At 44.5% G+C, this 26,564-nt stretch overlaps 2 protein-coding genes and 1 pseudogene across 4 annotated transcripts in view; 2 read left to right on the forward strand and 1 right to left on the reverse strand.

The window, feature by feature from the left end:
• LOC123585645 (cytochrome P450 4V2) lies at positions 1-25,694 on the forward strand. 2 transcript variants are annotated; one of them, XR_006706342.1, is made up of 12 exons: positions 1-859; positions 5,589-5,701; positions 8,074-8,159; positions 8,949-9,139; positions 9,534-9,603; positions 11,154-11,280; positions 12,356-12,541; positions 15,106-15,208; positions 19,773-19,907; positions 20,006-20,185; positions 22,099-24,135; positions 24,345-25,694. XR_006706342.1 is itself a non-coding variant. In XM_045454018.1 (11 exons), exons 1-11 carry the CDS (start codon positions 646-648, stop codon positions 22,269-22,271), a joined length of 1,578 nt encoding a protein of 525 aa, XP_045309974.1. In that variant the 5' UTR covers positions 1-645; the 3' UTR covers positions 22,272-24,168. The 2 variants fall into 2 exon arrangements, 1 of the variants encoding a protein (XP_045309974.1); XM_045454018.1 differs by lacking the exon at positions 24,345-25,694 and having other exon boundaries at positions 22,099-24,168.
• Positions 18,541-19,194, reverse strand: LOC123583764 (annotated as a pseudogene).
• The window catches only part of KLKB1 (kallikrein B1), a 33,608-nt gene continuing 31,445 nt past the window's right edge, over positions 24,402-26,564 (forward strand). Inside the window, exon 1 of one of the 2 annotated variants that reach the window (XM_045454001.1) lies at positions 24,402-24,514. The gene's annotated coding sequence lies outside the window, so the exon portion shown is untranslated. The remainder of the gene's footprint in view (positions 24,515-26,564) is intronic. The other variant, XM_045453993.1, reaches the window with a different exon arrangement.

Raw genomic sequence — 26,564 nt, forward strand, 5'->3', positions numbered from 1 at the left:
ATAAGCCCCAAAGGCTGACTTTCAAACCAAATGCCTCTTTATTTCAAAGTTTAAATAGCCGCTTCTCTGTAGCTGCGGTTCTCCCATGCGTGACCAGCAGCGGGGACCTAAAGCCCAAAGCCCTGCCCCGCCCTGGCCACACGCAGCTGCCTCAAATTCCACCCCCATTCTTCTCCTCCCCACTCAAGTGCCTTCACTTACATTCAGCAACACCCCATAGCAGCTAGGAGCTGGGTTCCCCTCTGTCAGTTTCCGCTGGACCAAACACGGAGGCCGGAGTGCATGGCGTAGGTTTGTGCCCAGCGCAGTTTAACAACCCGGCTGCTGCTGTTTGGGGAGCCTGGGAGGCTCCAGCCTAGTCCCGAGGCCCAGGGCGGCCGCCGCAGGGAGAAGCCCCGGTCTCCGGGTCCCCGCCTAGGGAGGCCGGGCCTGTCTCCTGCCGGAGGAGGAAGAAGCGAGCGGCCCGGGCGCCACCTCTTTCCCCTTGGGGGAGGGCGCTGGCATCCTCGCGGCCGCGGTTCGGGGGCTCCCGGAGTCCCGGAACTCCTCCCAGGACCGGCGCCCTTGAACTCCGGGAGTTGGCCCAGCACCTCGCCCCGCCGTCCTGCCAGTCTCCGTCCCAGTGCGGAGCGGCCCGCCGGCGCGATGCTGGCCCAGTGGCTGGTGGGCCTGGGGCAGAAGCTGCTGATCTGGGGCGCGCTGGGCGCCGTCTCCGTGGCGGGAGCCACTCTTCTCCTGAGCCTCCTGCAGACGGTGGCGAGGTGCGCGCGGCAATGGCAGCAGATGAGGGGCCTCCCCACGTTGCCTGGCTGCTACCCCTTGGTGGGACACACGCTGATGATGAAGCCAGAAGGGAAAGGTAAGAGACGCGGGGGCCGGTGGGCTTCCTAGCCTGGCGGACCCGCCAGCAGGAAGGCCCAGGGTGCAGGAGCTTCCCCCCCCCCTCTCCCCTACCCGCCCTGGGCTCAGCTGGTCCGCACCTGCTCCCCGCCAGCCCCCCTTCTCATCAGCCTAGAGCACCACGACTTGAGGGCCGCTTTGGAGAAACAAGAATCTGTCCCCTGCTGGAGAGTGGGTTCCCAGTTCTATCCGGTTTGCCCTTACGACCCCTGATAAAATTGCTCCTGCCTCTGTTTCACATCAAGTTTTTCTTTATGTATAGGCCGGAACGCAGTATGTGTTAGCTGTCCTTCTTCCTCTTCTCTTCTTTTCCCACTTGGTAAGCTGTTCCTATCTCTAAACACTGCCTGTCTTCTCTCTTGGCTGTTAAAGCCTAAGAGCAGAAACTTCCCTGGAGCAGGGAATGCACCTGAAAACAGTCCCATCATCCTCCACCCACCCACTGCCCTCCGAAAATCAGGGACTAGAGATTTCATCTGAGGCTTCCCTCCCTCCCCGCATCACAAGATTTGACCACAACTTTCTATCCTTCTTGACCTTCTTATTTTAGTTCTTTTAAGGAGGTTAGGTGATAACAGTAAACTACGAGGGCAGGGCCGTCTGGCAAACTTAACACACCAGGTTTTAAAAGCCTTATTTATGAAACAGTGCATTGTTTTTGTTTTTTGTGTTTGTTTCTTGTTTTTGTTAGGTTTCACGGATGAGGGGAAAAATCACTGTGAGTGAGAAAGTTCTCAGAAGCACCGGGTTTTACAGTCTCCCATCAGAGACAGTGAATTAGATCTTAGCACTCCGTTTTCATGGGTGTGCAAATGGGGATACCCAGGGTTCAAAAGATTGGCCCCAAATGACAGGTTCTAAAATGAGCCTAGGACCACAATCCAGTTTCGACTCAGATTAATTGTAAATAGCAGTTTTACAAGTTGAACGTTAACTCCAAAACTTGAAGTATTATTTCTTTTCTAGCTCTCCCCTCCCCCCACCCCTAACCCTCATGCTGTCATTGCATCCTCACAGAAATAGATAAGGCCTCATGGGGCGGGAGTGACCTGGGGGGTGTTTATCAAAATATCGAAAATGTTCCCTGGCAGAAGAAATCCAAGTTAACCTTTCACCAATTAAACATCAATGTGACTAATGTTACAAGTTATCCAATAATGCATCTAGATGTCTGAGAATCGTGTTGGTAGAAATCATCTAGGTTGATACTAAGAGCAGAGCTAACCTCTCCTTCTACCCTGAGACTTGATAGCATTAAAGAGTCACCGTGTCGATATATAGGGCTCCCATTTCCCACCAAGAAATAATGTGCTTAAGAAATCTCATCATATTCTTTTGGGAATTTATGCTAAAAATTGAAATCTCTAGTGAATGAGACCTGTTTCAAAATAAACTTGTGAGTTGATTGGAATATTTAAAGCAAGTCTCCCTGGAGTTACTTTCTAAGTGAAAAGAGTGACAGTATACTGGCTTTTACGAAGGGACTTTTTCATCCATCCACAAGTACTGGATTTTGGCATCGGGCAAAGCTTTGCTCCGTTTCCGGCTTTGCAACCAAGTTGTTTTAATTTGAGGAGTTGTTTAAAACTCTCTAAAGGGAAAAGAGCAAGAGGAGAACTACAGCAACAGCCAGAAGACATTGAACAAAATGGCAGGATCGATAATTGAAATGTAAATGGACCGAATCCTCCAATAAGAACACATAGTGTGGCTGCATGGATAGGAAAACAAGACCCATTTTGATGCTGCTTACAAGAGACTCGCTTCAGACATAAGGACACACACAGACTGAAAGCGAAGGGTTGGAAAACGATGTTTCATGCAAATGGAAACCGAGAGAAAACTGGGAAGCTACCCTTACACCAGACAAAATAGAGTTTAAAACGATGACGGAAATAAAAGACCAACAGGGTATTCATGATAATAAAGGGGTCAATCCAATAAGAAGATACGGCATTTATAAATGTAAATGTACCCAACACAGAAGTACCAAGATGTGTAAAGCCAATATTAAAACTTTCTTAGAGTTTTTACCCTTAACTTGTAAGTTAATTGTATGACAGTTATTTTAAGAATTAAATTCAATGCATGCTATTTCCAGATCGCTGTCTAGAGCTCGGTTAGAGTAAGTTCCTTTAATTGTCAGTCAAACATGGGGCCCTCCCTGGTGCCCAACATTGGGCTAAACAAAGTGGCTGGTGTCAGAATAGTCCAAGATACGTTGCTTGTTCTCATTGACCTTGTCTCTTAGGCAGGAGGCTGTGCTCCTGATTCTGTGGCCACTGTTCAAACTCCAGCCTCGATAATCTCACCTGGAGTTCTGCCCTTGACTTTCCATTGGCGTTTCAAACCAATTTCTTGCTTTTTTAGTCCATTATGTCAACACACTGCCTGCCCTAACTGTTCTCTGATATCGGACCTGTTACCTTCCCACCGCAGGCTCAGATTTCCCTGGCTCCTCTATTAGGTCACACAAGGCAGGAAGTTATCGTGAGACATGGCATTCTGACCCCGTTGACTTGACCCAGCTCTTCTCGTGGCAATTTTGACAACCACTTAGACCAGGCGACACTTGAAAGCAATATGGCGTAACGGTCAGGATGGAGCACGGTAGTGTCTTTACCGCCTTAAGTACAAGGCCAAGTTCCATCATTTACTCTCTGTGATGGTGGGCAGGTTTCGTCAATTGTGACAGCAATCATGCCTTTCATTTAACTATGGTGAGGCGTAAAAGACAGTGCGTCAAAAACGCGAACTCTAGCTCAGACATAGAATACCTTGCTGCTGTAGGGGCGCCTGGGCGGCTCCGTCGGTTAAGCGTCCGACTTCAACTCAGGTCACGATCTCATGGTCCGGGAGTTCGAGCCCCGCGTCGGGCTCTGGGCTGACGGCTCAGAGCCTGGAGCCTGTTTCCGATTCTGTGTCTCCCTCTCTCTCTGCCCCTCCCCCGTTCATGCTCTGTCTCTCTCTGTCCCAAAAATAAATAAAAACATTAAAAAAAAATTAAAAAAAAAAACAAAGAATAACTTGCGGCTGTAAAGGAATAGGACGTAATGGATGTTAGCTCTTTTAGGATAATTATTACTAGGTTTCGATGTGCTGAAACCTGCAAACACTTAAAAAAGTCATTACTGTGTATTTAGTATTACATGGAGTGGACATGCGTGAGCTCCTGTCCTACTGCACTGTGTTCCACCTGACCTGGGATTGGGTGAAGCCTGGGATTGGGCGAAGCTTGATGATGGATGAAGAGCAGGGATGGGCCGAGCCCGCGCACGTTATTGACACTGAAAAAGTGCTGAAAAGTTGAATAGTTTGTTTTTTATGCCATATCAATTTGTCCCTGGTGCCCAAATTCCCATGTCGAAACAACTCTGTCAAAGTACCTTAAGTACCGTATTAGTAGCCTCACAGTGAGGTTGAAATTAGCCTTGCTGTTGTCAATCAGGCATTCCCTTGGCCCAGGAGAAGCCCTGCATCCACATCTGCCTACCCGCTAGCCTGCCTCTCCTCACCCCTCCCTAGCTGGATTTTCCCAGCAGTAGAAGGAGGCTTCTGGTCCATTTCCTAACACGTAATCACTTGGCCAGCTGGGACTCAAATCCTCCCTTAACCTCATCTTGTTTGACTTGTGTTCTGAAAACATGCCTCACCTTTGCCAGGTTTTTCTCTGAGGCCTGGACCCTGTGTCTCAATTCTTCGGTCACCTGCTGTCGTTTGTTTCTACCCAGATGGCACTCATTGACATGGCATTTCTTCACTGAGAATTTTGCAATGGCTTGATCTCTCCTGAGGCCATGCTGCATTCCCCAGACAGGGGCTTCGTGGATTTCAACACGGAAAGTGTTGACTCCCGAGTTTTCCACGCTACTTTGATGCTGGAGTTGGGATTGATGGTCACCGTTTCCCCAAACCTGCTGCAAACGCCAGCCAGAAAGCGCAGCCAATGCCCCTAACCCTGGCTGCATCGAACTCCAGCCTTTTCCCCACCCCCAGCGGCTTCCTGTGGCCCCAATATACCCAGGTGATTCACAGATCTCACACACACACTGGTGTTACTGTCCTAAAATACGATTCCAGTCTTGCCAATCTTCATCAGAAACTGCCAATGAGTGCATAATAGCAAATCAAACCCCCCAGTGCTCCAATCTCCCCTCCCAATGATATCACCCCATCTAATGTGGTGGCTGCACCTAAAGGGAATTTTCAGAGTTTCATGCTTCTGCTCTGCTGTTGCTGCTGCTTGGTTTACATTCTCTCTCGACTCCTCCTTCTCCTTTCCTGCCTATAAAAATACAACTCATGTTTGAATGCTCGAATACCATCTCCTTCATGAATTTTTTTTTTTTTTTTTCAGTCCTGTCCATGAGGACCAGGAACTCCTCAGACCTAAACTTCTATCTTAGCAACCATTTTGTTTTGTCTGGTATTACAGAAGTGACCTTCTCCCATAGTTAGCAGCTCCCTGAGAGGAGGGATTGGGTCCTTTGGAGGTACACGTTTCTTGTACATTATCTTACTCATAATTCAATTACCCTCACAATTCAGTCATTATAGCCTCTAACAGGGACGGTGTGGTGGAACCTCGAAGATGTGAGAGACTTGGCAAATATTAAATGACTTGCCCAAAGTAAACAACCCAAAAGGCACAATAAGAAACTCACTTAAAATTAAATCTCTCCTCCCAGAATTTTTTCAGCAGCTAATTTGTTACACAGAAGAATATCGGCATTTTCCACTGCTGAAACTCTGGCTTGGACCAGTACCACTCCTGGTCATTTATAATGCAGAAAACGTGGAGGTGAGTGTGTGGGAAATAGGATCACTTTTCCACTGTATATTCGATGGTGTGAGAGCCTCATCCAAATAAAGATAGCAAAAACGTTCTTACATGAAAAAAATTTTTTTTGAACATTTATTTATTTTCGAGAGACGGAGCACAAGTGGAGGAGGAGCAGAGGAGGAAGGAGACACAGAATCCGAAGCAGGCTTCAGGCTCTGAGCCATCAGCACAGAGCCCGACGCGGGGCTTGAACTCACGAACCATGTGCTCATGACCTGAACCGAAGTCGGATGCTCAACCTACTGAGCCACTGAATTTAGTACATTGGGTATTTCACTAAATATTTTTGGCTATGTGGGTGCCATTTAATGCTTTCCAGATAGAGTGTAAATATGGGGGGTGGGTAGTAGCCTCTAGATGTCTGTGCACATCTGATATCAGGTCTAATACATTCTCCTTTTTTGAAAAGTCTACACAAGGATACAGTTTTATAGAGCCACACATAGGTTATTCCACAAGGTGAGCGCATGTTACCTGCCAGACATTGTTTTCTCAGTCTAAAAACATAAGACTAGGGGCGCCTGGGTGGCGCAGTCGGTGAAGCGTCCGACTTCAGCCAGGTCACGATCTCGCGGTCCGGGAGTTCGAGCCCCGCGTCAGGCTCTGGGCTGATGGCTTAGAGCCTGGAGCCTGTTTCCGATTCTGTGTCTCCCTCTCTCGCTGCCCCTCCCCCGTTCATGCTCTGTCTCTCTCTGTCCCAAAAATAAATAAACGTTGAAAAAAAAAATTAAAAATAAATAAATAAAAACATAAGACTAATAAAGTATGAGTGTTTCTCTCAAGATGCTCTGAGTCTCCTATCCATTACAAATGTATTACTCCAAGTTAATTTTCTTAAAAAAGAATGCTCATCTGATATCGATAGGGCAGATATCATTAATCCATGCTGTTGAAATTGGGAGGATACTCCCAAAGAATACGTTTTACTTATCATTATGACTCTGGGGAGACTATCTTGTGGTTTGATGAGCCAAGGATTTGGGTCAGGGAGTAAAAATGGGGTAAGCAGGGTTTCTTTGCATGGAACAAAATTAAAAACAGAATTTCCTAGGCAATGGCGCTGGGATATGTCTTTCTTAGATATTGCCATGAAAATGTGTGCTTCCTCTTGTACCGCACTGTAGCAGCCTGGTTCCGAGTAGATAATGAGGAGACAGGCATAGGATTTCAGCCATGGCTGACTTGGTGTGAGCAGGCTTGATATGCGTGGGTGGAGATCTATCCAGAATGCAGGACTAGAACAAGGAGCCCAGGCAGCACTTTGTGCTCAGACCTAAATGCTCATCCTTTCTACCTCACTTGGATTCCGGGGCGTCTAATCATACTCAGGGCCTTCAGTGTTGCCTACATGCTGGGGACACTCAAATATGTACTTCTAGTTCAAGTCCTAGCCTGAGCATCTCACCTACCTGCTTTCAGACCATAGCGACTTGAATGTCTCCAAGTCAACATGCCCACAAATGAACTTGTGACTTTTATCTTCCTAGACATGGTCGTCCTTGGATTCACCTAGCTCCTCTCCCCTGTCCCCCTACCCACAGTCAATGACTCCTCTTGGTTCCTAGTTTATGGTAGGAGCCAGGGTATCATCTTGGACATTTTCCTTTCTCTCAACTCCATTTGGTCCCCAAGACCGAATGACACTTGGATGTTCAACACTCTGCTTGACTTTTTTAGAGGCACAGGAATAAAAATGAATCACAGAGAAATAGTAGTTATGAGATGTTACTTTAAAAAAGTAGTGTTGGGGCGCCTGGGTGGCGCAGTCGGTTAAGCGTCTGACTTCAGCCAGGTCACGATCTCGCGGTCCGTGAGTTCGAGCCCCGCGTCAGGCTCTGGGCTGATGGCTCAGAGCCTGGAGCCTGTTTCCGATTCTGTGTCTCCCTCTCTCTGCCCCTCCCCCGTTCATGCTCTGTCTCTCTCTGTCCCAAAAATAAATAAAAACGTTGAAAAAAAAATTAAAAAAAAAAAAAAAAAAAAAAGTAGTGTTCTGAGCACCTGGATGGCTCGGTGAAGCATTTGGCTTCGGCTTGGTTCATGATCTCATGCTTCATGAGTTCGAGTCCCGAATCAGGCTCTCTGCTGTCAGCACAGAGCCCACTTCAGATCCTCTGTCTCCCTCTCTTTCTGCCTCTCCCCTGCTTTTCTGTGTGTGTGTGTGTGTGTGTGTGTGTGTGTATGCACGCTTTCTCTCTTTCTCAAAAATAAATACACATCAAGAAAAAAAAAAGAGAAGATGCTAAATTTTTTTAAAAGGTGGTCCTGTACTCTTATAATTGAAATTATTTTGATATCTATATATCTCTCAATTTTTTTTCCCTCTTTCCAAGGTAATTTTAAGTAGTTCAAGTCAAATTGACAAATCCTGTGTGTACAAGTTCCTAGAACCATGGCTTGGCCTGGGACTCCTTACCAGGTATGTCGTTGTCACTTTGTAAAGCTGTCTCATAGAATCAGTTACTTCTACTGGTAACTTGTGATGTCAGGAATTGGCACAAAGTAATCTTCCCATCCCGAGACTGTGCTATCAGGAAGCTGGGGAGAAGCTGGAAGGAAAGGACTGGAGAACACTGGGCTCTGATGGACAGGAGTCCAGCGTGTATGGTAGCCTGTAGCCATGGTACTCAGTAATGGCGATGACCAGTGTCCTGAGAAGAATCAGGTCCTGGTGTGTGAATGGAGTAAAGGAAAGGAGCGTTTGGAACAGGCAAATCTTGAAAATCCAGTGGAAAGGGCAGTCAGCCCCAGCCAAGTATGGGGAGCACAAAAACCTCAGTCCTGGAGCTGGCGTCCAAAAATAGGACTCCATCCTCTGGGAGAGGGCCTACCAAGAGAGAGGCGGGACCCTTGTGGGTCTACGGAGAATCTGAAGAGAATAGAGATCAAAGGAGAATCACAGACCATCAGGATCATCTGAGGACTAAGGTAGTAATTGAGGGGAGACAAAATATTCTAACTTAGAAACTCAGAAATTGAGACAAATTCTTCCATTTGTCAAGTTTTATGAGGGCTCCTTTAAATACGACCCAATTTAGAAAAAGATCTGAAATACCCACATTCTGTGACTATATATGAGTCTTTGTCATTCTGACCAAAGCATGTGAGAACCTATAGATTAAGCTGTTTCGAGAGAATTTTGTTGAACTGGCTAAACTTACGCTCTGTTTCTCCTCTTTTATTTGTAACCATGTATTGTTATTTCTAGTACTGGAAACAAGTGGCGATCTAGGAGAAAACTGTTAACACCCACTTTCCATTTTACAATTCTGGAAGATTTCTTAGATGTCATGAATGAACAAACAAACGTATTGGTTAATAAGCTTGAAAAACATGTTAACCAAGAAGCCTTTAACTGCTTTTTTTACGTCACTCTTTGTGCCTTAGATATAATTTGTGGTAAGTCTCAATGATTTGTTTCTAAAGGTACGGTGTAGCGTAGACTGGCCCACACAGAAACTAACATTCCATTGGGAAGGCCAAGGAGGGGATTGGAAAGGCTCCTGGATTGTTCAGGGTGGTCCCGTTGCTCAGCCGCCTGAGAAGCAGCAGCCCCTGCTAAGGCTTTGGGCAGGATTGTCACAGAGCCAACATGCCAGGAAGGCCAGAGGGAAGGAAGCAGCAGCAGCAGGAACAGGGAATAGAAGGTACAAGAGAAAAGGGGGAGAGAACAACTTCAAAAGCTACAAGAACCGAGCAGGACCTACTTCTTCTTCTTAAGGGGTGGTCACTGGAAAATGAACGCAGGATAGGTGATGGAATTGAATGGTTGCTTCTTGCCTCTATTGTACAGAAACAGCCATGGGGAAGAACATTGGCGCTCAAAGTAATGATGATTCCGAGTACGTCCGTGCAATTTATAGGTAAAGGAAGTCCTTTGGATTGTCTTTAAAATGGTTCTTGATTAGGGCTTTGAAAAGGATTGCTGATAATTTGTGAGTGTCTTTTTCATTGTTTCAAAAGGAAACTTTGTACTGAAATTAACCCAGTCGTTTAAGCATGTATTTGAGCAGTAGAGGAACGGTTTTGTAAATGATAACACACCCAGATGATGCCGTAAGTTAAAACGATTATTTTATAATATGTTGAGGGATTACATTATGACACTAGGTGCTAAAGGCAAAACCAGATTTTTGGTATGATAACCACCAGGTATAAAGAATTATTTATAGAAGGAGGGGCACCTGGGTGGCTAAGTCAGTTAAGCGTCTGACTCTTGATTTCCGCTCAGGTCATGATCTCACGGTTTGTGAGTTCAAGCCCTGCATCGGGCTCTGCACTGACAGAGCAGAGCCTGCTCGGGATTCTCTCTCACTCCCTCTCTCTCTCTCCCTCTCTCAAAATAAATGAGCAAACATTTGAAAAACATGATTTATAGGAAGAAAACCCTGGAAGGCGCTATACCAAAATATCAGTCGCGGTTATTACTGTTTGCGTGCGTGCATCTCTTTTTCTGACTGTGTTTTGTTTTTGTGGCCGTTCATTCTCCTTTCCCATATTTTCTGCTGAGTATGTATTATCTTTTCAGGGAAATCATCAATTTTTACCTTGAAACTGGCTGGCAGTTATTCAGCTATTAAGAGTCAGGGCCAGGATTTGATCTGACACATCCTATCTTGAAGTTCACTGCTCATTTCGCCTTATTTTAATAAATGCGTACAGCGTCTATCACGTGCCATCCCCTGCACTAGTCCTGACTAGTTGTGTCACCTCACACAAATAGGAAGAAAGCAGGGACACACACAGTGAAACAGATGGACGTAAACACAAATTCTAATAATTGCTTAGAAAGAAACGATCAAGTTGACATTAGAGAGGGAAAGAGGGCTACGTCCTACGGGTGAGTGGTCGGCAAGAGCCTCTCAAAGAATTGGTGTCTAAGCCCGTCTCGAAGGAGGAGATCACGCCAGAGGTCTGGCTGCTATCTTGCCGGACATGACAAGGGAGGCACTCGGGACAGCTGTGTGACACATGGGTATTCAGCGAGCACTTCTCTGCAGAAGGGGAGGACCAGTTGCTTTTCTGTCACTCTGGAGGCGTGATTAAGCAAATGAGTGGCTATTAAAAACTGGCAGATTTCATCCCAGTGGGTGATCCCAGAGCCACAGCGGCCTTGGGAGGTCAGGAACTCTTTCTGGAGAAGGAGAAGCAGGCCTCAGGTGCCCATCTAGTGCGGATGTGTTCTAACAACTTCTTCCTTCTGCTAATGAAACCATTAAAATGTTAAGCTTCACTGGACGTGTAAAAGCCCGTGCATTCATTGTTAAGCACGAAGCACAGGGCTCTTAGTAGCCTTTCAGATAAGTCCTCCTCATTCCCGTATATTTCCCTCGTTAAGAGCAGGCATTGAATAGGTGCCGAGGAAAGAGACATTTCCGGTATATCGGCTACCGTATTTTTATCCTGTTTACAGGATGAGTGATTTGATATCTCGAAGAATGAGGATGCCGTGGCTCTGGCTTGACTTTTTGTTTCTTATGTGTAAAGTAGGATGGGAACACAAAAGGAACCTAAAGATCCTACATAATTTTACCAATAAGGTAAGTCCTCAATTCATTTTTTTTTAGTGTGGTATAATATAAAAATTTGCCCTTAAGGCCGTTTTCAATGTCCAATTTGGGGGGCTTTAAGTACATTCAAGTTGCTATGCACCCATTGCTACTATCCATTTCTAGGACTAAAAAAAAATTTTGTTTTAATCTTTATTTTTGAGAGAGATACAAACAGAGCACGAGAAGGGGAGGGGCAGAGAGAGAGGGAGTCACAGAATCTGAAGCAGGCTCCAGGCTCTGAGCACTCAGCACAGAGCCTGATGCGGGGCTCGAACTCACAGAGTGTGAGATCGTGACCTGAGCTGAAGTCGGATGCTTAACCGACTGAGCTACCCAGGCGCGCTTTAGTAAATATTAATTAAGCAGTTGCTAAGTGCTAAAACTTTGCCAAGTGTTAGAGATTTAGTAATGAGTAAGACACGTATGTTCCCTACTCTAAAGTAGGTTAGTCTAGTAAGGGAGTTTATTAAAATGGCAAAATGAGGTATGAGCTATGAATATTTATTAACAAACAAGGTGCTATGTTAAAAGAACATAGAGACAAGTATTATGAGGGTCTTCTGGAAGATGTTCGTATTAGACAGTAGTTTTCAAAGGCAAAGGGCCTTTCTAGTATCATTTTAACTTAGAAAAGATTAAAATTAACTGGATGTTCCTATTTCCAATTCAAAAAGTACAAAGCGATCATGATGTTGTTTTGGTTATAGGATGCCAGTCTGTGTTAAAGATGCATATAGGGCAATCAACCAGGCTGTAGGAGAACTCTAGGGTACCATCTAGTAGACCGTTACACCCCATTGGAAAGTCTGTAAAAACGCCACTTGAAAATTCTGAAGCTGTCTGACAATTAAATTCATGTTTACAAGTCTTATCAAAGAATGCCATAAAATGTTAACAGGCAGCTTGACTCTCTTTTTACAAGAGCCTAAGTTGTGATTGAGATAGCAAGGATAGGAAAGGTTTAGAAAAAGTAAGTTAAAGAAGCTGGGATATTTGCACAGGAGAGTGTATTGTTAGATTGTAACAAATTCCAAATCAAAGCATATGATGGTTTAAATCACAGGTCATCTCTGAACGGGCCAAGGAACTGAAGAGAGACGAAGAACAGAGAAGTGGTGACAAGGACTCTTCCCCCTCCAAGAATAAACGCAGGGCTTTTCTTGACTTGCTTTTAAATGTGACTGATGATGAAGGGAACAAGCTAAGTCACGAAGAGGTTCGAGAAGAAGTGGACACTTTCATGTTTGAGGTATTGTATATCATCATGTTATTTTCGGGTATCATTAAATAAATTCCAGCTATTTTTTTAGACTCTATAACACTATTTTTTTATTTTTTTTATTTTTATTTTTTTTTAACTTTTTTTTTTTTCAACGTTTATTTTATTTTTGGGACAGAGAGAGACAGAGCATGAATGGGGGAGGGGCAGAGAGAGAGGGAGACACAGAATCGGAAACAGGCTCCAGGCTCTGAGCCATCAGCCCAGAGCCCGACGCGGGGCTCGAACTCCCGGACCGCGAGATCGTGACCTGGCTGAAGTCGGACGCTTAACCGACTGCGCCACCCAGGCGCCCCGAGAATCTATAACACTATTTTTTAAAAGTGTAAGGAAATTTTTAAGTAACTTCATAGAGCCAAGGAAGGGTCATCAGGCTAGCATTAAAATTTACACAATTTAAGAACCGGATTCAGAAAAATCTTTGAGTCATGGTGGGTATGGCATAGACACATTTTTTTTTTCCCCTCAAGAAAATCTAAGGTCTGTCAGACTTTTCCAAGAAGAAGAGCGGCCAGCAGTTGCTGTGTTCTTTTTAGTCTGTGAAACCCACTAGTCTGTTTCTTCACTACGTCCTTTGAAAGAAGCCCGTTTGCTTCCTGCCTCTACCAATGAGTCCTTAGCTACTGCCCTGAGCTGCCCTACCTTAGGAAGAGGACAAGAGCCGCCCCATGGACAATTTAACCGGTTTGTGATTCTAAAAAAAAAAAAAGATCTCCGGTCTTCCAGTAACAATAGTAATAATAAAAGATGCAGTTTTTGACAAAGAGAATTCTAACTGTATTAAATATCACAAGGGGTGAGTCTCTCAATATATGTGGATTGCCGGATAGAGATAAAGAAATGGTTTTTTTAAGCACCGCGTGGTAATATATTGGAAGCGGAGGAGAGCAAAAGGCATCCACCATTTCCGATGGCTCAGCACATGCTCACGGGTGTGTTAGCTGCACCCCCCGGGGCCGTCTAGATGCAATGCTAGAGCACATCCGTCCTTTCGTCCCGAGGGAGGTCGGGCTGTGTCCTGTAGCTGAAAGCGGGTCGCGTTAAGCGTCTGTAGGCTTGAGCTCTCCTCCCGGCTCTGTGCTCACTGGCCCTGTGAGATGCTTCCAATCATCCCCGATCTCTGTCATTGCTTATCCTATGTGTACGACAGAGAGATGGGCTAGGGCAGTGATTTTTAAACTTCTTTTTTTAAGCAGAGCGCTTTACCGGAAAGAAATTTTATGTGGAAAATGGACACCCACGGAACTAAAAAGTGGAGAGGTATTAAGCACGTGGGCTCTGGGGCCAGATCCCCTGCCATAGGCTGTCCTAGAGGTGTAACCTTGGGCACCTCATCAAGTCTTTCTGGGCCTCGGTGTCCTCATTGTTCGAGCACGGGCCTCACGGATTAGATGAATGATGTTTTCAAGTGTACCAACAATTGTGCCCAGGAAGCATACCGTAGATCTTGGCTATTATTATTTGATGTTGAAGTGGAGAGACCTTCTCACATCTCCACCCTGTATGCACACACATGCGCACACACACGTACATGAATTCAAGTGCACACACATGCATATAAGTGCACACACGTGCATTGTCATGCATGTACCTACACGTACACATACATACGTGTGTAGGGCATGCAAACATCCCTCTCACCTTCGTGAAGACAACCAGCCTGATGATCTCTTTCTTCCAGTTTTAACAGTCTGAAATTCTACATTTTTTTTTCTCCTTTGCATCACATAGGCATACCACAAACTATCATGTCGTGACCTAACGTGACATCCTCCATAACGTGGATGCAGGCTCTTGGGGCCATGCCTTTAACTGCCTGGGAGCCAGTCATTACATATGAAGGTTTTTACCCCTCCCCCCTCCCAGCAGCACGCTCCTGTGAATTCCATGCTTAGTTTCACTCTGGGTAGCAGATAAAACAAAATGGGAAGCTCTGTCTCGGTATTTGATCTCTAAAATGTGAATTATAGTACCAAGTATTTCATGAAGCTCTGGGGAAGAACAATCATGTTAGTTTCTGCACCTAGTTAGTGCTTAGTGTTTTGCCTAGAACTTGGCAAAATTAAATGAAGCCGTTAATCAACTTCTTGCCCTGGAGAATTACTCAGAACTGCATATGTACTCCCTGGGTTCATACCCATACTCAATGGGTAAATCCTACCTTGCAAATAGGGGAAGTGGAGAAGAACAGTTCTGGCAAGTTGGCTCAGAAAAGCCGGACTTCCTCCCCCCGCCCCCCACTTCAAAACTGTCTGGCCTACCCCGTTCCTTGGAACGCCCGCCCCCTTATCAGCACAGCTGAGCCACTTCTTACCAAGTAGACAGCTCCATGTCATGGTCAAGTGTCCGTCTACGCAGGAAGGGATTGTTTTATATGTTTGTTTGTCACCAAGGTGAGATGCTGTATGGGATTAATTTGTCATGTTCTGGAGTCAGATTGCAACTGTCAGATCCAATTCAAAATGGAGTCATCCTGTCCGATCTTCTCGATATAGCTCTGCTCTTTAGGCCATTGTTTCTTCTCACCTTTGTAGGGCCATGACACGACTGCAGCAGCAATAAACTGGTCCTTGTATCTATTGGGTTCTTACCCAGAAGTCCAGAAACACGTGGACAGCGAACTGGAGGAAGTGTTTGGTATGTTTGGCCCCAACATTAGCGGCTCTGTGGGTCCCACGTCCGCCGAAACAGACGCCATTCGTGCTCATTCAGGATGTACTGTAGGACCTGTTGTAAAGTCAGTGTAATAAGCAGGAAGCCTCCCTTATGGGATTCCTTCCAGTACTGTCTCCTTTGCAAGGCCTCCCCTGTTCACTTACAGGCACTGGCCAACCACCTGGCGTGTGACTGCCCTAGGCTAGACACTGGGGGTGCATAGATAAATGCTACTGTCTCCAAGGACCTCACTGCTTACTAGATGAACCAGCTATTGTCCATAAAATATGGAGTTCTGGCTGTGCACTTGAGTGATAAGAAGAAGGTGATATTTGGGAGCAGTGGGGAGCAGGTGATGTTAGTGAGAGGGAATCCAGGAGAGCTGTTTCCCATAGGATTGCGTCTGGCCACAAATGAGAGGAAAGTTGGGTGAAGCGGAGAGGCCATCCTTTCTTTTTTTTTTTTTTTAATTTATTATTTTTTTATTTTTTTTAATATGAAATGTATTGTCAGACTGGTTTCCATACAACACCCAGTGCTCATCCCAAAAGGAGCCCTCCTCAATACCCATCCCCCTCCCCCCTCCACCCCCCCATCAACCCTCAGTTTGTTCTCAGTTTATAAGAGTCTCTTATGCTTTGGCTCCCTCCCTCTCTGACCTTTTTTTTTCTCTTCCCCTCCCCCATGGACTTCTGTTAAGTTTCTCAGGATCCACATAAGAGTGAAAGCATATGGTATCTGTCTTTCTCTGTAGGACTTATTTCACTTAGCATCACACTCTCCAGTTCTGAGGCCATTATTTCTATGACACAACCAGCAATCAACAGGTGAGGAGTCCTAGGCTGAGGCCAATAGGGATGTCACAGAGTCTCAGTCTTGCTCTTTTTTTCTCTCTGTTCTTCACCATCTTGGCTTTTGTGCCCTTGATTGTTGTTGGAGGTCTCGTGTGTATCTTCAAGACGAAAAGGAAGGGGAGGAGGGGATGAAGGATGTATTCGTTTCCTGTGCCTTCTGTAATACACTCTACAAGCTGGGTGGCTTAAAACAACAGAAATTTATTTTTTTCACAGTTCTGAACACCAGAAATCCAAGATCAGTATTGCTGAGCCGAAGTCAATGTGTCGGTGGGGTTGTACTCCTCCTGGAAGCTCTAGGAGAGAATCCGTTCCTTCCCACTTCTGGTGACCACCAGCCTATCCCTTGGTTTATGGCCACATCACTCAAATCTCAGCTTCTATTTTCACACCCCCTTCTCTTCACTCTGTGTGTGTGTGTGTGTGTGTGTGTGTGTGTGTCTGTCTGTCTGTGTCTGTGTGTCTGTGTAATCTCTCTCATCCTCTCCTATAAAGATATTTGTGATGGCATTCGGAGCCCAGACGAATAATCCAGAATAATCTCCCCGTTTTTATATCATTAACTGAATCAGATCTGTAAAGGTACCTTTTCCCCAAATAAGGTAATATTTACAGGTTCCAGGGATTAGCACCTGACATATATAGGAGCCATTACCAGCCGACCACACAGAGGCTATGCATTGTGCCATCAACTTTATCCTTTGTTGAATCACACATCACGTGGCTCCCATAGCTGGAAGGAGAAAGTGAAAGATTGGGTCGACCGGCCAACAAAATGGTGTCTCTTCATAGAGAAGAGAAGTGGGGAAGGAAAAAACAGGAGAGGGAAGACATTCTAGAAAGAGGAGAACCAGATGGACAATGGCACAGAAATGGAAAAGTTTGGAGGACAGTAGTGAATCGTGAGGGGCAGCTAGAATTTAACACATGTGGTACAATGTATTGAGAGATGAGGTTGGACAAGAAGTTTTGAGTTCGGATTGTGTGAGGCCTAGACATCTCAAGAAGGAAGACTTTATTTTGTAGAATGGAGGCAATCTTAACTTTTTGGCTCTATTTCTATCGTCATTTTATTTATTTTTTTCTGTATTGATTTTAATTCTTTCCTATTGCCTGGGGTGAGTAAACTTGGTTTTTCAGAAGCTCACAAGTGTTTTTGGAACATGTTCACGTTTCGTAACCTCTACGATGTCCAGCTCGTTGCTGTTGTACTTTTTGCTGTTGATCTCACGTGATTAAAGCATCATTATTAGTAGATGGCTTATTTGGCCACCTCTCATGTTTTCTACTGATTGTCCCTCACTTTTTCTTCTATCCCCAGTATTAGTTCTAAAATTTCATGAGCAACTCATCTTTGGGTATTGAGTTGCAAGTATAAATTCCTCTTGTTACACCTAAAATTAACCATTTATCTGTGTGTAGTTTTATTGTAACAAAGCCACTTGTGCCCTGTTCATGTTTAAAACCAAGCATCATCTTTTCCCTCCAGTGAAACAAAAAGAAAATTTAAAAATAAACAGGAACAAAATTACAATAGAGAATGTCAATCCCAAATTCGGTCTTACAGGCTCGCCGAGTCTCCCATGGAGCGGTAGGGCTCAAGGCACTAGGAGAGAATTTTATTTCTAAAGTGTCATGTTAAACTATAAAGATTTCCATTAAACATCACAATTAAACATGGCTGAAGGAGAAGCCATGTTGTCAAGATGCCCACTTCACCGACCCAAACATCTGAAACCCACCCTTCCCTGATCTAGAAATGCATTTTTTTTTAATTTTTTTTTCAACGTTTTTATTTATTTTTGGGACAGAGAGAGACAGAGCATGAACGGGGGAGGGGCAGAGAGAGAGGGAGACACAGAATCGGAAACAGGCTCCAGGCTCTGAGCCATCAGCCCAGAGCCTGACGCGGGGCTCGAACTCACGGACCGCGAGATCGCGACCTGGCTGAAGTCGGACGCTTAACCGACTGCGCCACCCAGGCGCCCCTAGAAATGCATTTTTTTAAAAATTAAAACCAAGAGAAAGTAACCAGATACATTTTGGTAAATGCTAACTGTGTCCATAATCACGTAGAGACACAAAGTAATCTCTGAGCCCAGTACTGAGGAAAAGGAGGAAAAGAGCTAGAATTCTAGGCACTCCCATGTGGGGACCGGGCATAGGCACCCACCAGCTTCCAGCAGAGCTAAGATAGCTGAAGGTTTTTCTTTTTTCCCCATGTGTTGTTTATATGAAGTTTTGGTTGAGACAGAAAAAGATAAGAATGAATTAAGAACAGAAAATGGTAGAGTTTCTCTTCCTACTGTATTATGCTCAAGGTATTGCCCCCCGCCCCCCAGCCCAATAAGTTGAGAATCATTGTGTAAAGGAGGAGAAAGAGACTTCGAGAATAGCATGGCTGAGTACAAGGGGGCTGGAGAAAATTAAGACAGGAGATTGGAATCCATCATCCTCATTCTATTCTTCATTAGAGTGTTCTCCTCGTCCTCCACCACCACCACCCCCACCCCCTTCTCCATCATCCATGGCAGGAACCAAGTAGTATTGCGATGGGTTTTACCAAACATCATCTTAGATGTCCCTTCCTAACTCATCTGTACCTGCCTCAAGATGGCCAGTAAGCCAGAGAAAGAAGCTCCCTGGTTCCTCATGCTCCCTCTTCCTGTGGCTTTATTTTGCATTTGACTTGAATGTTTTATCCAGTCCTTTCCGATTCCCATTTGATTTCAGTAGATTTTGAAGATGAATCACGCTCTCATCTAGATGAAATTCTTTGGAGAGAACTTTGTTTTTGAAGGAAGGGTTTTTATCAAAGTGAACATCTCTTCCATAACCTGATTTAATATCTTCCAAATCTGTCACTTCAACTCTGGTCAGATAATGCAATGCCTCTTTGTCTTCCTCTCCAAGGAGTACAGATCTGTGGATGGCTGTTACCCCAACTGTTGTTACCCCAGAATTTGGGATCTTGGCAATCATTTCCAGCTTGCTTTGAAAACATGCTCAGTGGTGTTTGTTATATTTCTGTTCTCCTTTCAAAATCTCTCCCCTGGCTTGTTCCTTAAGTCCATCTGTACTGATTTCATTACAGCTGCTCCTTGCTATTCTCATTCTTCCCGTGGTAAGTCCAGGGAGGTTGATGTCTCTTCTGGCCGGAAGGCAAGACCATCTTAGTTTCTTTGTTTGACACGGGAACAAAAGGCAATTAGGGGCCATGTTGTGGGGAAAGTCCAAGAATCTGGCTCGAGAGAAGATGCACGTCTGGAAGCTCTGAGAACTCAAAATTAACCATTTTAAAGTATATGAGTTCGTACATTCACAGTGTTGTACCACTTTTACTCTAGTTCCAAAGCATGTTCAGCACCCCAAAAGGAAACCCTGTACCATTGATCAGCCACATCCCATTCCCTCTTCCTCCAGCCCCTGTCTCTGTCAGCCTCTCTGTCTCTGTGGCTATACCTGTTCTGAGCCCTTCCAATAAATTCAATCATTCGGTACGTGGCCTTTTGTGTCTTGTTTCTTTCACTTAGCACGTTGTCTAATTTTATTTTGATTACGTATAATATTAGAAATCCTACTTTGGCTGTAGGTATTTAACATCCGGTGCTTGGATTAATTCCTTGTTGATGTCCCGTTCCCCAAGCCCATATGGTTCTTTCACGGTCATCTCATGTATTTACTTTGATCAGGGAAGTCTGATCGTCCTGCTACCGTAGAAGACCTGAAGAAACTTAGATACCTGGAATGTGTCATTAAGGAGAGCCTCCGCCTTTTTCCTTCTGTCCCCTTATTTGCCCGCAATCTTACTGAAGATTGTGAAGTTGGTAAGAACTCTAGGATTAGAATAATAGGGAAGATGGATTTTTTTTTTTTAACATCTGTCTTGCTCCATTCTAATAGCATATTGCCTACTTCTTGACAGCGGGTTACAAAATTGTGAAAGGCGCTCAAGCAGTCATCGTTCCCTATGCACTGCATAGAGATCCAAGATACTTCCCAAATCCTGAGGAGTTCCAGCCGGAACGGTTCTTTCCCGAGAATTCGCAAGGACGCCACCCATTCGCATATGTGCCTTTCTCTGCTGGACCCAGAAACTGTATAGGTTTGTATTCATCAGAATTGGTTTGATCTTTCCAGCCCATGTGGTAGTGGGTTTCTCAGAATACTTTCTTTTTCTTTTTTAAATTTTTTAACGTTTATTTATTTTTGAGAGAGAGAACACACACGCAAGTGGGGGAGGGGCAGAGAGGGAGACACAGAATCCGAAGCAGGCTCCAGGCTCTGAGCTGTCAGCAGAGTCCAACATGGGGCTCGAACCCACAAACTGCGAGATCGTGACCCGAGCTGAAGTCGGACGCTCAACCGACTGAACCACCCAGGCGCCCCCTCACAATAATTTCTTTGAGATGTCATGTCTCCTAGGCTACGGTCTCTTAAAAATTGGTTTCTTTTTTCTTCCACTTCACTCTACATTATTGTCTCGAAAAAGATTGTTGTAAAGTAGAATAGTTTGCTAGGGCCACCATAACAAAGTACTCCCAACTGGGTGGCTTCAACAACAGATACTCATTTTCTCATATTCTGGAGGCTGCAAGTCTGAAATTGAGATATCAACAAGGTTGGTTTCTTCAGAGATCATTCTAAACCTTGGCTTATAGATGGTCGTCTTCTCCCGTATCTTCCTGTATCTTCCCGGTCTTTCCTGTGTGTGTCGTATCCTGATCTCTTCTTTGTATGAAAACATTAGTCAGATTGGATTAGGGTCCATCCATATGAGCTCATTTTAAGTTAATTAGGCTCTATAAATCCTCTGTCTGCAAACACAGTCACATTCTGAGGTACAGGGTGGGGTAGGGCTTCAACATACAAATTTACTGGGACAGAATTCAGTTCCTAACATACAGCACAATCAGTTTCATGGTAGAGTTTTAAAATACTGGAGATTTGGGGTCCATGTTGAATGTATTTTATATGGTAGAAAATGTATTTGTAGCAGTTTTATTTAACCTAATATCTATGTTTGTTGCTTTTAAGAATCGCATTTGGCAAAACAGAAGCAAAGAATGTTTACCATATGGCCAGCTGAAGTACTTAAACAAAATGGATGCACATCACCATGCATTATACACACTTTGGCTTTAGGATCTCTAGCATTTTATGAGGATGTAAATGCAGGTGTTAGTAAAATGAGGTCAGATTTAAATGGATGAATCTGAAGCCTATTTGGTGACTCTGTAGTAAATTAAATTAAAGGCCCAATAAGCCATCTACAGTAGTGATTCTCATGCTTCAGTGACCCTAGAATTCATCTGGGATTACTGCTAAAATACAGATACCTGCCCCACCCCAGCTATTGGGCTGCACTGGGTAGGGGCGGGGAAGGGGGCTTAAGAATCTTCATTTTTTTTTTTCTTCCAACGTTTATTTATTTTTGGGACAGAGAGAGACAGAGCATGAACGGGGGAGGGGCAGAGAGAGAGGGAGACACAGAATGGGAAACAGGCTCCAGGCTCTGAGCCGTCAGCCCAGAGCCCGACGCGGGGCTCGAACTCACGGACTGCGAGATCGTGACCTGGCTGAAGTCGGACGCTTAACTGACTGCGCCACCCAGGCGCCCCAAGAATCTTCATTTTTTTTTTTTTAATTTTTTTTTTCAACGTTTTTTTTAATTTATTTTTGGGACAGAGAGAGACAGAGCATGAACGGGGGAGGGGCAGAGAGAGAGGGAGACACAGAATGGGAAACAGGCTCCAGGCTCTGAGCCGTCAGCCCAGAGCCCGACGCGGGGCTCGAACTCACGGACCGCGAGATCGTGACCTGGCTGAAGTCGGATGCTTAACCGACTGCGCCACCCAGGCGCCCCAAGAATCTTCATTTTTAACCAACACCTCAAGTAACTCTGCTTCTCCTTATTGTGAAAATATAAAATTGCTTGCTTCTTCTAATAGGACCGGTGATTTCTCACCTTTGAGATCTATGTATATTTAAAGTAATGCCATTTTCATTAACTTGAAGGTCAAAAATTTGCCACAATGGAAGAAAAGGTCGTTCTCTCCTGCATCCTGAGACATTTTTGGGTAGAATCCAACCAGAAAAGAGAAGAACTTGGTCTGGCGGGAGAGCTGATTCTTCGTCCAACGAGTGGCATCTGGATCACGCTGACGAGGAGAAACGGAGATGCGTCCTAACCATAGTCCTTGGCTGTGCCCTTGTCACGTGAACGGTCTTTCTTGAAGGGAACTGGATTTACGATTTCTAGATCTGGGTTCAATACTCTGAGTCCCTAGACCTATTTTTTTTCTTGTCCCTACTTCTGTTGGGATCAAGCTCCCCAAAGAGTTTTTATATTTGCATCACGACCATAGGTCTTAGCCCTGGTCTCGATCCCCAAAGTAGAGTTAACCAGTGACGACACCCAAGTAAACATATGATAGGTTTCTCAGCAGAGGGATCCACAGGCCAATTCAATTCAATTGGCACACCGAAAGAATATAATTTAATTGAGATTCCAGAATTTTTTAAAGGTATTCTTACTGCCTGGGGAACATGTATATGCATGTATACATATGCATTTAATTTGAAAAGGGTGGGTAATTAAGTACTTAGACCTAAGAAGCTCAAGTTTTAAAATTATATGAGTGACATCAAATATGAGAAGAAGAATTGTTATGGCACTTTTCAGATTATATTGCCTGGACTTGATAATTTTTAAGTTGACTCATGAGTTCTGTTCCTGTTTCCCTTTTGACCAGGTGCCGATAGCCGTGACTTCATTATCCATAGCATCACAACTAGCCTTATATATCATACACAGTTGGGAAAGACTCCTCTTGGTAATTTCCAATCCCCCACAGTGCCTCAGAGGTTTGAGTAATGGCTTTTGGGGCTGGGAGGACCTTAGAACTTAACTAGTTATACTCCCTTTTATTCGAAGCGTCTGAAATCAGTGAGAAGGTAAGTTTCTGCCCAGAGTCACGCCGCTGCTGGGTGACAGGGCTGGAAATGGAGGTCTGTGCATCTCTCCTTTCCCACCGTGATAGACTGCGCTGTGTTATGCTCTTACTTGATGGAACTCAGGTCTGTAGCTGGATGTGTCCTTAGAACACAGCTTTTTCTGCCTCCGATTTTGGGATATTTCTTCTAGAGCTCTTCCATCATTAAAGGGAAAGAGAAGCCACCCATCTGTATTTAGTAACTCAGGGATATCTCACTTAGTTTAGGGTTAGACTTCCAGTAAATTCAGTCCTCCGGAACATACCTACCCAGCTGATAACTGACATTCTCTGAGTTCTAATTCCGTAGGCAATATCTGTATCCCCTCAGCCAGTGCCTTTAAAAAGTGACTTTTAATGAACACGGTATTGTTGTTGCTTCAGTTTTCCCAAGGCAACAGCAGATAGAAGCAACAGAGTAAGAGGATGGAATTTCTTTGCAAACCAAAGCCATTTGCAAGCGCTTCAGGCTGAGTCATTTAGGGCAGGGTCAGCAGCTCTACCCACTTTACTATCCCAGGGCACCCCAGTGCGGACAACCCCGTGGCTTAGTTGATGAGGAAAAGTCAAGGAAGTATGTGATACGGTTGAAAAAGGTTCATAGCATAGGCTTAACTTTGTTAGCTAGAAAGTGGACATATGCAGAAAATCTTATTTCCAGATGACTATGGATAATCAAAGTTTTATTCATGGAAATTAGTATTATTTCTCAATTTTATGCATTTAGATTGAAAACTTGCCTCTTTCTCTTTTTCTCTTCCTCTCTCTCTCTCTCTCTCTCTCTCTCTCTCTCTCTCTCTCTCTCTCTCTGTCTCTCTTTCAGTGGCCCTGCCCTGGATGTGAAATTAAAGCAAAACATTGCTTAATGTTACCTTTTGGCCTGAGATCTTCATGTAGCTCCAGAATAATTTGTTATTTGTGTTTTAATTGGAAACTCTCGTAACCGTGTTAGAGGGAGAATGGTCTATGGTATCAAAATGCAGATGCTGATTTTTTTTTTAATAAGAGAATGATCAAGTATCTATGACCCTATTACTCGTCTAACTGCTGCTTGAAAGAGGTATCTCAAGAAAAATAAATTACGTTTTAATCACGGGTGCTATATTTTATTGTGAGAATTGATGTTCTCTTGGAATATAGATAGCTTTAAAGGACACATTAGCGGGTGACTGATTGGTAATGAGTAATAAAGGAAATAGCACTTTTGAACTGGTATCATCGCTGCTACGCAGACGTTCCAACAAAATGTTCCTTGTGCCCTCGTCATAGACTGATGCTGAGTTTTCCTGAGTCTGAAGAATTAACTGGACACGAAGTAGAGATCCCAGCACAGTTTGCTCGGCTGATAGCAGCAAGTGAAATCTCCTAGAGGGGCCTGGGAATCAGCAAAACCGCAAGCATCATTGGAACCCAGCATTGCAGGCTGGAAACCTCTCCAGGTGACGGGCTAGTGAACTGATTGATGCTGTGTTCATTGTCACAGACAACAAAAGAATGTCAGTTTCTGGACCAAATGACCTGTCTTTCAACGGAAGAGGTGCTGCCTGTGCGGCACGTGCACACACACACACACACACACACACACACACACACACTGTGTCTAGAAGATCAAAACGTTTTGCTTTCCAGCATCTAAAGGGGTGCTGGTAGGAACATGACAAGTTTTTGAGTCTGCCTAGAAACCTCCCTCCTTTTTTTAGGAACAGTACCCCCTTTATCTTTGAAACTGTCCCATGATCAATACCTCCCCCAATTTTCTTCTGTTTCTCACCTTTTTGCTTCCCCAACATATCTACACACTGTAAATATACAGTTCTAGTTGATGACGCCATGTTCTCAGGCAATCTCACCGTCTTAAGTGGACTGACCCAAGCAGGGTCCGCTCAGATTCTCCCCTTGGGAATCGGTGGAGGTTTCAGGTTGTGAGACTGGGGATCAGTTGGCAGTTGAAGCTCTGGGCAGAAGGTGCAGGGGAGAGAAGATGCACAGAAAAGAAACGGAGAGAATCCTGGAGGCTCTGAGTCCCACATTCCCAGGGATGGGCAAGTTCAGCTACACGCCTGCCCTGTGTGCTGTTCAATTGTTCACCTGCACGCTGGAGCCCAGGCGCCAGGCTATTGCCATTTTGTTTAGGTTGATCGTCTTTCCATTTCTAACCCAAAGCCAGTTAGTGTTTGTGAGCTCAGCTGCAGGAAGGAGAAAGGTGCTCTATTCTTCGGACGTGATCTTCTCTCCTTATCCTCTTTCCTTTGTGCTGTTCACTACTTCTCCTCCAGGCTGGATAACCTCAGCCGATAACATATGTCTGCTAGTCATTGAAATGTGATAGAATTTTTAAAAATTAAGATTTAATTGACATTATATTAGTTGCAGGTGTATAACAGTGATTTGATATTTGTATGTGTACGAAGTGAAAAATGCAATAGCGTTTGAGGAAATGCAGAGTTCCCATCGTTTCTAGATGGTAGGAAAATTAAAAGTCCCCTGCTTTATCTTAGAACAAATTGGGATTAGCCTAACACAAGGGTCTAGTTTCTTAGCCCCATCCTGATGTATTCCCCAGGCTAATTTGTCTTTTTTTTTTTTTTCCTTGCTTTCATTAAACCAGGTTCACCCCCATTTTCCTTCTGGCTAGCTGTATTCCAAATTCCAGGGATAAATCTCTCACCTGTGATTACTACAAAAGGACTGTGTATTCTCTCCTCTGCTTCTTGTCCAGAAATTCGCCAAATGGGTTATTTCTTTGGCCCTTTTGCACTGAATTCAGTCTCTCAATTAACTCCCAGCCTGTAGTTGTCCCTACTCCTGCTCTCGTGCTCCTAGGAGATAACTCCTTGGCACTTTCTTTTTCCTTCCCGTCACTTACTGTGTCCTCTTACCCAGCATTTTCTTGTTGTTGTAGTGGACAGTGGACGTGCACTCCTTCCTCTCTTTCTGGTATTAGTCAATGTAGGTCTCTTGGAAATAGAGGAGATGCTCAAACTCCTATATAAAAAACATGGGACAGCCTTTTCCTCAAAAGAAAAATCATTACTGTATTTAGACATTATTTATCTTATTTCTAGAATGTTTTATGTTTAAATACTGTATATCATTTAAATCTATATGTTTTAGTTGAATAGTAAAGGGTGTGCTGGCACAGGAATCTTCTCCCAGGATGCAGGCCTAACTCCTTGATCCTATTGTTTGTACTCTTGGTCTCTTTTTTCGCTCAGGTCTGAAGTTTTATTCTTAGGGACATAGAGTGAATTAAAACTTTTCGGGGGCGCCTGGGTGGCTCAGTCGGTTGGGCGTCCGACTTCGGCTCAGGTCATGATCTCACAGCTCGTGAGTTCGAGCCCCGTGTCGGGCTCTGTGCTGACACCTCGGAGCCTGGAGCCTGCTTCGGATTCTGTGTCTCCCTCTCTGTCTCTATCCTCCTCCGCTCATGCTCTGTCTCTCTCTGTCTCAAAACTAAATAAACATAAAAAAAAATTAAAACTTTGAATC

Source organism: Leopardus geoffroyi, chromosome B1 (genome assembly GCF_018350155.1).
Source record: "Leopardus geoffroyi isolate Oge1 chromosome B1, O.geoffroyi_Oge1_pat1.0, whole genome shotgun sequence".
Classification (NCBI taxonomy): Eukaryota; Metazoa; Chordata; class Mammalia; order Carnivora; family Felidae; genus Leopardus; species Leopardus geoffroyi.